The sequence below is a fragment of the Geospiza fortis genome, unplaced genomic scaffold, assembly GCF_000277835.1.
Source record: "Geospiza fortis unplaced genomic scaffold, GeoFor_1.0 scaffold229, whole genome shotgun sequence".
In the NCBI taxonomy this organism is placed as follows: Eukaryota; Metazoa; Chordata; class Aves; order Passeriformes; family Thraupidae; genus Geospiza; species Geospiza fortis.
The window spans coordinates 4358416-4367355 of record NW_005054357.1 but is presented as its reverse complement, the minus strand read 5'-3'; the positions used below and the strand labels follow the sequence as shown (position 1 = coordinate 4367355).

The 8940-nt window shown below is 44.1% G+C and overlaps 1 protein-coding gene across 1 annotated transcript in view; it reads right to left on the bottom strand.

Annotated features, from left to right (window-relative positions):
* The window catches only part of HMCN1 (hemicentin 1), a gene marked incomplete at its 5' end in the record, with an annotated part of 164443 nt that overhangs the window by 49025 nt on the left and 106478 nt on the right, over positions 1-8940 (bottom strand). Inside the window, 7 exons of the mRNA XM_031059162.1 lie at positions 884-997; positions 1927-2100; positions 2824-3015; positions 3423-3509; positions 5944-6057; positions 8264-8431; positions 8857-8937. Coding sequence (XP_030915022.1) covers positions 884-997; positions 1927-2100; positions 2824-3015; positions 3423-3509; positions 5944-6057; positions 8264-8431; positions 8857-8937 — 930 coding nt within the window. The remainder of the gene's footprint in view (positions 1-883; positions 998-1926; positions 2101-2823; positions 3016-3422; positions 3510-5943; positions 6058-8263; positions 8432-8856; positions 8938-8940) is intronic.

The window sequence follows — 8940 nt, the reverse complement described above, 5'->3', positions numbered from 1 at the left end:
GTTTCATAATATTTTTGAAATTATGTAAAATGCTTTCAGAGAATTTTCTACTCTTCTTTTCCATTGGGAATTTTAAATTTTTCCCCCAATACTTACAGTATCCTAATAACAACTGACAGTTGCAATGGCATTTGGGGGTGGAGGGCATTACATTCCCACATAGCCATGCATTAGTAATGAACTCATTTGTCATCTTCTCATTATTCCAAATCCAGAGGGGCCTTATTAAGGACTTGGTGTAATTAAATAACAGTATGGGTACTGTAAGGGAGCAAACCAATTCCAAATCAGACTGGGAAATTTAAAAAAAAAGGTAAAAATCACACTTGATTGAGTCCATAATGAAGAGTTTGATCATTAAAATTGAGTAGGTAGAGATTCTCAAAGGAAAATGTGCTGACAGAAAGATTTGAACAGGAAACTTTTGTGCATATAGGATGTTATGGAAGGATTTAAAAATAGTATCCTTCTGTTTTTCCTTCCTCAATAAAGTGTCCCATTAGATATTAGAGGCCCTCTCCTGTTTTTCTAAAATGGTTTCTGCGCTCAGGAGATTCTCTGCTCACATCTCCCATTGTGCTGCACTCATTTGACCTGAAAATCAGCTCCAAAAGAAGCATTTGAGAGGAAACTGGAGTACAGTGTTTCTTAAATGTCCTCCCCTGAGTGACATAAAAGCTTTTAGGATAACTGCAGCATTGCAAAGGATGCAACAATCAACTTTTCTGGTGTCTCTCCTCCAGCAATGCCAGAGCTAATACAGATGTTTGCTCAGCAAAGCCATTAATAGGAAGCCTTGTATTCACCAGGACAGATAACACTGCAATGAGGAAAATGGAAGAATGCAAAACTAGAATTTCAAAAACTGAAAGGATTGCCATACTGTAGACTTTCACTTCGTAGTGCCTCAGTGTCTCCCCAGCCTCGTTTGTGGCGATGCAGGTGTATCTTCCAGCGCTGTCCTGCTGGGCATTCAGGATCTGCAGGGTCCGCCCACCTGCCAAAGACACAACCTTTAATGGCACTCACACCACACTCCTGCTTCCCAGTTATTTAAATACTTCCTGCAGCATATTTCCAACCCTTTGGTCCAAAATCTGCCCTTTGAAGAGCAGAAAACCTGACTGCTTACTATGCTTACTACCATGTGTAACAAATGAGTGCATGATTCATGGCAGTGCCGTGGATCACAGCTCCTGTTTCTTATGGACTCTTGGGAAATTTGTTAAGAAATTTTGTCAAGAAATTTGTGCAGGGAATTTCTTGAAGATAGTTAGCCAAGACTCACTCTTCCTCTGAACACTTGCAGTTAACAAGGTGATATACTCGTACACATACAGTACTCTAGTGTTGCCTCTGAAGCTTGTTCCCATTTTCCACCTCCACAAAAACTAGGGAGAAATTATTCTACTGACTAAAAATGGCAAACTACTAATGACCTAGGAAAATCCCACCTCATTCTCTTTATTAATTTGTATCTCTCTCCATCTAATTTCCACAATTAATTGCAAGTCATTTATATTCATCATTAACTCATATGAATTTTCCCATCATTTTGCTTGACGGTACAAAATTATAAATACATAATAAAACACAAATAAACAATCAGTTAATGTGAAGTAATTAAAAATATTGGAATGGGAAGTGCTAGAGAAGTACAAAGAATGCCAGAATGGTTTGGGCTGGAAGGAACTTAAAGCCCATTTATGGGCAGGGACACCTTCCACTGTCCCAGGTTGCTCCAAGCCTCATCCAGCCTGGCCTTGGATACTTCCAGGGATCCAGGGGCAGCCACAGCTTCTCTGGGCACCCTGTGCCAGCGCATTACACTTAACAGAAATATATTCATTGATTTTTTGAAGTCTGTAACAGAAAAACATGCAATAAAAGAATCAGGTGTTATTTCTCAGTAAGAACAGAGTTTACCTGGCAGAATGCGGATGTTTCTGCTGGACTCTAAGGGATTCCCATCTTTCAGCCAGGTGATGGTGGCTGGGGGGTAGGAATAAGCTTCACACACCAGTGAGGTGGGGCTGTTGAGGATAACGGTGATATCCTCTGCATTCCCTTGGCTGTCTGCTCCCACAATGCTTGGAGCCACTGGGAACAACAAAATCAGTAACCACAGGGAGGAAAGCCCCTCTCTGAAAAGCCTATTTTCTGATCCCTGTTCAGTCTAGGAATCTGGCTGCAGCCTCAGCTAGCTGGGGGGCAGTCCTACAAGAAGCACCAAAACCCAGACCCAGATAATACTCAGCTGGTTTTATGTTTTGTCCTGAAGTCAGAAGTGATCCCAAACCAGTGGAATTCACTCCCACCCGTGCCTTTGTCAAGCACAGCTCCCCAGGAAGCCAGCCACCACTCCTTGAGCAGAGCTGCTGCTTGATGATCCTGGAAGGAGGGATGAGCCTAGGAACAAGGGTGTGGAAAACAAACTCACCATTGTTTGCACTTTCTTATGCAATAACCCTCACGGAAAAAAAAAAAAAAATGAGGAGTGCAGATGGGTTCAGCTTTTCTGAAGAGATCACAATCTGAAATGCTCTTCAGATGCTCCTTGCTTGAATCACAATAACTCAAAGTGCTGTGCTGCCCATTCCATAGGGATGATACCCTGTGAAGGTTCCCTGTGTTCCAGCTCTGTGGTCTAAAGTACAGCACTGGTGTTTCTACTAAACCACTATCATTTATCAATTACTAAGATGTAAAATTCTAATCGCAGACAGGCAACCTGTGCACTGCTGCCAAAAAAGCTGTGCAGAATTCCAACAGCACTCTTTCTGAGCTGCCTGTTCCTGTGGCAGAGGCAGCCCAGCTGCTCACCAAGCACGTTGAGGCTGTAGGTTTTGCTCCTGTCCCCAGCAGTGTTGGATGCCACGCAGGTGTAGCGCCCCGTGTCCAGGAGCTGCGCCTCGGAGATCTGCAGGGATCGCCCGCTGGACACGATCCTGGGATCTCCAGCCTCAGCCAGAGCCTGCCCATCCTTCAGCCACGTGACCTGTGGCACAGGGTTCCCTTGATGGAGTTGGGAAAATGGCAAACATGAGTTGGTGCATAACCTCTAGGATATACCAAGATTTCTGAGAAACAGGAAAATACAGTTTCAGGTATGCTTTTCATGAGCATTCAAGGAGGGAAGTTTTGGAAAATGCATTCTGAAGTCTCTGAACCTCCTGAAGTGATATACACCTCCTCTGAAATTCCATAAGCCTTTGGAGAAGAAATATCACAGTAATATCCCTCTTGGTTCATCTCATCCAACCTTTACAAGGAGTGCTTAGTCCTGCTCTAAGCACCACAGTTAATCCAAGATTTAAAAATCCCACTGAACTAAAATCCAGTTAAAAACAGGGTGTGCAGCACCAGTAGTGATCTGACCATGGCTTTGATGAGCAAAGGTAAATCATAACCTGTTCTTTTACCTGTCACCTCACACGTCAGGGTAACTCCGTGCTTCTCCTTCACTTTCACGTCTTCAAGTGCATTTTCCCCCACAATCCCTGGAGGCACTGCAACAGACAAGGACACAACATCAGCATGGATTTCTTGCAACACTGAAATACAACAGGCTGCTTGATGATGCTGCTAGGAGGGATGAGCCCGGGAACACGGGACTAGGAGAACAAACTCACACAGTAACTGCCGTAAAAAACCAAGATTCCCAACAAGTGGATGCTCTGCCTCAGCTGATCAATTTTCTCTGCAAATACAGCTAATTCCATATGGGAATGAACTACTACACAGGTCTAAAGGCATCTTGCTGTGGTACAAATTACATTTCTTTAGAGAAGTAGAAGATAAACCCCTAAAATATCTATCCCAGACCCCCCAACAGCCAACCCAAGGCAAGGAAACTCCTACTGTATGGCTGATGTGGCTGACATGTTTCCAAAGTGTCCTGGTCAACTTGTGCTTTTGGATGTGGAGGGCAGATTATGAGCATGCTGGGGAGTAGCTGTGCTGGTTAAAACCTTCAATTATTTCTTTCAAAATACAGACATATGTAGATCAGGCCAAAAGAAATTGGCACTACAAGTCAAAGTAGGCATGGAGTGTAACAGGCTGAAAAGGAGACCTGTCGTTTTAGAAAGCAACTCCATCTCCAGGAGATATAGGAAATTTTGTAACAAAAACATCAGAATAAGGAGCCTGATTTATGTTTCAATAATCCTGCAAAATGCAAACTTTCAGCCTAGATAGAAGACCTAAGAAGAAAGGAATTAAAATATATTTAACAGCTTATTTATTATCTAGCTCATTGCTGGAAGCAAACATTTTATAAAAGTAAGAATCATGGAAATATGCAGAATTCATTGTCACCAGAGACAAGAATGTTACACCAGATTTCTGATAACTAAAGAAGGGTTCAAACTTGAGTGAAGGAAACAGATGGGGAAAAACAAACTTAAAATCATGAAGTTCAGGACTTAAGTCAGGCCAGAAGTTACTACTAGTCATAAACAAAGACAGCAACTCATTACTTTGACTCCAAAAGAATACAGTAAGTCGTCAACACATCTTAATTTCAAAAATATGGCAAAGCCACACCAAACCCTTTTCAAATATATAAATATTGTGCTTATTACACCAAGCTCTGCCTGCAGACTGCTGCACATCCTACAGTAACCCAGAAAAACCCTGGCATGTCTGTGTACAGTTCCCACTGACAGCGACTGGTGAAGATTCTGTGCCACTGTCAGGACCCATTCCAGTAACTTTCCTCTAGAAAGACAAAGAAATTATTGGGGGGAGGGAAGAAAAGACTGAACAATGGAATTTTCCACTTGAAATCAGCTTCACTGAGCATTTTTCTTCAAGGAAAACAAAGCCTATGCAATAGAGATTCCCAGAACCCTCAAGAACACCCTGCTACTAAAACCCTCCAAAGAAAACAGTCAGACAATGAATGCTTTCCAGTGTTTATCCATCTCTTCCATTCTACCACACTTACACTTCCATGAGCTCATCAAATAAACATGAACTGACTTGAATGGGAGTTATCATCAGTTATTCAGCTGACTGGCTGAATATGCCCAAGTCAGCTGAAGGCAAAGGAAGATGAGGGTGCTCAGCACCTCAGAGAAAGGAAACTGAGAACAAAATTCTACACAGAAATGCTGAGAGAAAACTTGCAGTGTGCCAGACCTCACAGTTATTGATAAAAATAACAGTTACTAAACCAAAAAGTAGTGTTTCCTGGGAAAAACACTGACTTGCAAAACTAAGCAATGTGATAGAATAATACCTTAATGGTTCCAAATAGTATCTAAAGAGCCTGCTGGACAACTCCTGGTCTAACTATATCAGCAGGATCACCCCCTACCACATTGGTTTATATCCTTTGTCATACTGAAGGCTCTGCTAACTAAAGGTTTCCACTGCACTGGAGTTGGGATCGCTGACTCTGGAGAAGAGAAGGCTCTGGGGAGACTCTGGAGCCCCTTCTAGGACCTCAACAGGCTCCAGGAGAGCTGGAGAGGGACTTTGGACAAGGATCTGGAAGGACAGGACAAGGGGGAATAGCTTCATATTGCCAGAGGACAGGGATAGATGGGATATTGGGAAGGAATTTTTCCCTGTGAGGGTGGGGAGGTTGTGGCACAGGTTGCCATCCCTGAAAGTACCCAAGGCCAGGCTGAACAGGGCTTGGAGCAACCTGGGATAGTGGTGCTCAGGGGGAGGGGGTGGGGGAAGTTTAGAATGAGACACGCTTTAAGGTCCCTTCCAACCTAAACCCTTCCAGGTTTTTATGATTCTATGTAGAAGAAGCTTCTCTTTACAACCTGATTTTCTGTTTGTGGTATCAAATTCACTTTTTTTCCCCCTAAGGATGTGTGTTTTGGTATAATATTTTTAAAAATACCAGCAAAGCATACAGAATTCCCTCCCCCTTACAGTATGAACCCCTCTCTTGTGCTGCCCCAAATCCAAGCAGGTACTCACCCAGGACAGAGAGGTGGAAGTCCTTCCTGGCCTCTCCTGCAGCATTGGTCACCACACAGGTGTAATGTCCCTCATCTGCCACACCCACAGGGCTGAGCCGCAGTGTCCTGCCCCCTGAGACAGCCAAAACAGCATCAGAGTCCTGCTCTGCCACCCAGCACCATCCCAGGCTGGGCAGGGCACACACACCCTGCATCCCAGGGCTGGGCAGGGCACACACACCCTGCTCTCCACTGCATGGGATTCATGGATTGGCACTTAAGACATGGCAGGAACACTGTGTTTGTAACACACACTGCTGGGCAGGAAATTGGGACAGCACACAGTGCCTCAGACAGCAGGGTTTTCAATGACAAGGGTGCTTTGCTGTACTGAGATTCTAGATGTATATTCAAGAAAATTAATAATGCCTCAGCAGTGCTTTTTATGTGTGTACACAGAAAAATAAGCTTATCTCTATAAATACCTTGTTATATAAATACCTTTAAGGTATTTACATAGATAAGGAATAAAATTCCACCTCTCCCTTCTAGCATTTGCATTAATTGTGCCATCAATAATAATAGTAACAGCTGATAACAGCACTGGTTTACATGCAATGGTTTGAAAGAACAGATTCTTCTTGACTCTGCAGTTGTCAAGTCACCTTTGCACAGATACATTGATTTTAAAAGGAAGATTTGCAAGTATGTTTGACCAAAGATGAAGAATATCCCTGCTTTGCCATCACAGAGTAACTCCTCTTTTCTTGCTTTTTGGCAGAGGAACAGCAGAACAGACATTAGGGAGCATCTGAATGTGAAGCCAAAGGCAGCAGCCAGCCTGCAACTTTTCCCAGTTCCTGGTTAGCAGCATTCCCTAATGCACAGCACACCTGCCCTGGGCAGCTCCTGCCTGTGGCTATCACTGTTGGGACACAGCCCAGAAAGTGATGACCCTGGTCATGCACTTGGAGGAGCAAACTGCTGAGCTGGTTACTGGATGTGCCTCTGCCCAAGGACTCCTGCCTGCCAGAGGGAGCACTGGGACACTGAGGGAGGCTCAGGTCTGCCAGCCTCATGTCCCCCCGATCCCTTCTCTCATCCACCCCTGCACAAGGCCAGAGCAGAGGCAGAAACCTGCCTGCAGGAGGTTAACTGTGACCTTCCCTGGCATCACACACCCAGTCCTCCAGTGCTGAGGCAGGACAGATTTTCTACATTTGGCTAAACAAAAGCTCTTCTCCTTCCTAAAGCCCATGTGCAGGGCCAGGAGTTGGACTGGATGGTCTTTGTGGGTCCCTTCCAGCTCAGGATATTCTGTGATTCCATGATCTGAATTAACTGACTAAAAGCTGCCAGAAGTGTGTCCACACACTGAAATCATCTACAATGCCAAGTATGTTTTCAGTCAACAGAACCAAAATCTTGCTTTGGCAAACTATTTAAATCCAAAATTAGAGGAGGATTTTTGTTGTTGTTGTTTTTTACAGCTTTAGAAGCACAAATAAAGCTCCAAGTGCCATGCTGGCTACTATCACATGTAGCTTTCTGAAGCACAAAGTTTGGAGGAAAACAAAGCCCTGAGCCCTGGCGTGTTTCCCCTCCCACACAGCCAACATCCAGAGACAATAAACATCTTTTTGTCTCTCCCTTCCTGACTCTCAATCCAGGAGGTGAGATTAGTGTGGGTGTAGAAAGCAACAGGCAGGACAAAAACAATCAAGCCCAGAAGATATTATTTTTGTTGACTGCAACTTGAAACAGAAGGGAATGCAGAGCAGCTCCCAGAGCCAGGTTCATTCTGGGAAATAATCACACACCCACTCCTTTTTCCACACACCATATGCAAAAGTGGGAAAGCATAGGACAGGACTATCTGTAACATTAAAAGCTGCACTCATTAAAATATCCTGAAGCTTATCAGCTTCAAATGCAGTCTTAGCTGAGCTCTTAAACACCTTCCAGCTCTTTACCTGTCTGATAGTTTTCTTAGGTTCACGATGCAGGCTTTGCATGGTGGCTATCACAAAACTTCATAAAAAGTTATTGTCATGAGATTCCTACTTGCCAGTGGCAAATCCAAGGTCAAAGAAACAACACAGCCAGAAATGCTTTTACATGCACCATTTCTAAGGCGGTCTTTGGTTTCACATACAGACCCATATAAATCAGAGATGTGCTTTGGTTTTTGACATTTGTTCTTTCAAAGATTTTTCCTCTTTAAATGGTAAAACAACTGTGAAGAGGAAGAGGTGGAGAAAAATAATAGGAGAGCCAATGAAGTGTATTTCTAGGCATAGCAAAGTGAGATGTTGCCATGTGCCCTCCAGCTTTTGTACCTGAGAGGATTCGCACAGAGCTGTTCAAGGTGATGGGTGACCCATTCTTGAGCCACGTGATTGCAGGCAAGGGGATTCCTGAGGCTTCACAAACCAGGGAGATGGGATTCTTCTCCACAGTGCTGATGTTTTCAGGCAGCTGCAGGTAACCACCAATACTTGGGGGAACTACAGCAAAGAGTAGGGAAAAACCATACTTCAGAGCAAATACAAATTCATTTTGCTCACAAAACATTGTGTCACACAAATATTAGTTAACTGAGAATGAGTAGCAGGGTAGTCTTGGTTAAACCTTAATTTCTCTCTCCAACAACAGAGTATTTCCCACCATGACATTCACCCCAGTATAATGTAAAATTGTACCACATTCTGGTTATCTCGGGAGATGAAGCAACTTGGGGTAGATTGATATTAACAGAAAGAGGGCTACAATTTTTAAATGTTCAGGAGTCATAAACTAGGCTTTGGGCTTTTCCTAACAGTGCAACTAGAGCTGCATCCCCTGCAGCAGATCCAGGAGGTGCACTGAGCTGCACACCATTGCTTGGCCACCCAGTGGTGAATCTCCACGTGCCCCAGGTGGCCCCACTCACCGTGCACGCTGAGGTCGTATTTCCTGTCGGCCAGCCCGGCGGCGTTGGTGGCCACGCAGACGTAGCGGCCGGTGTCGGACACCC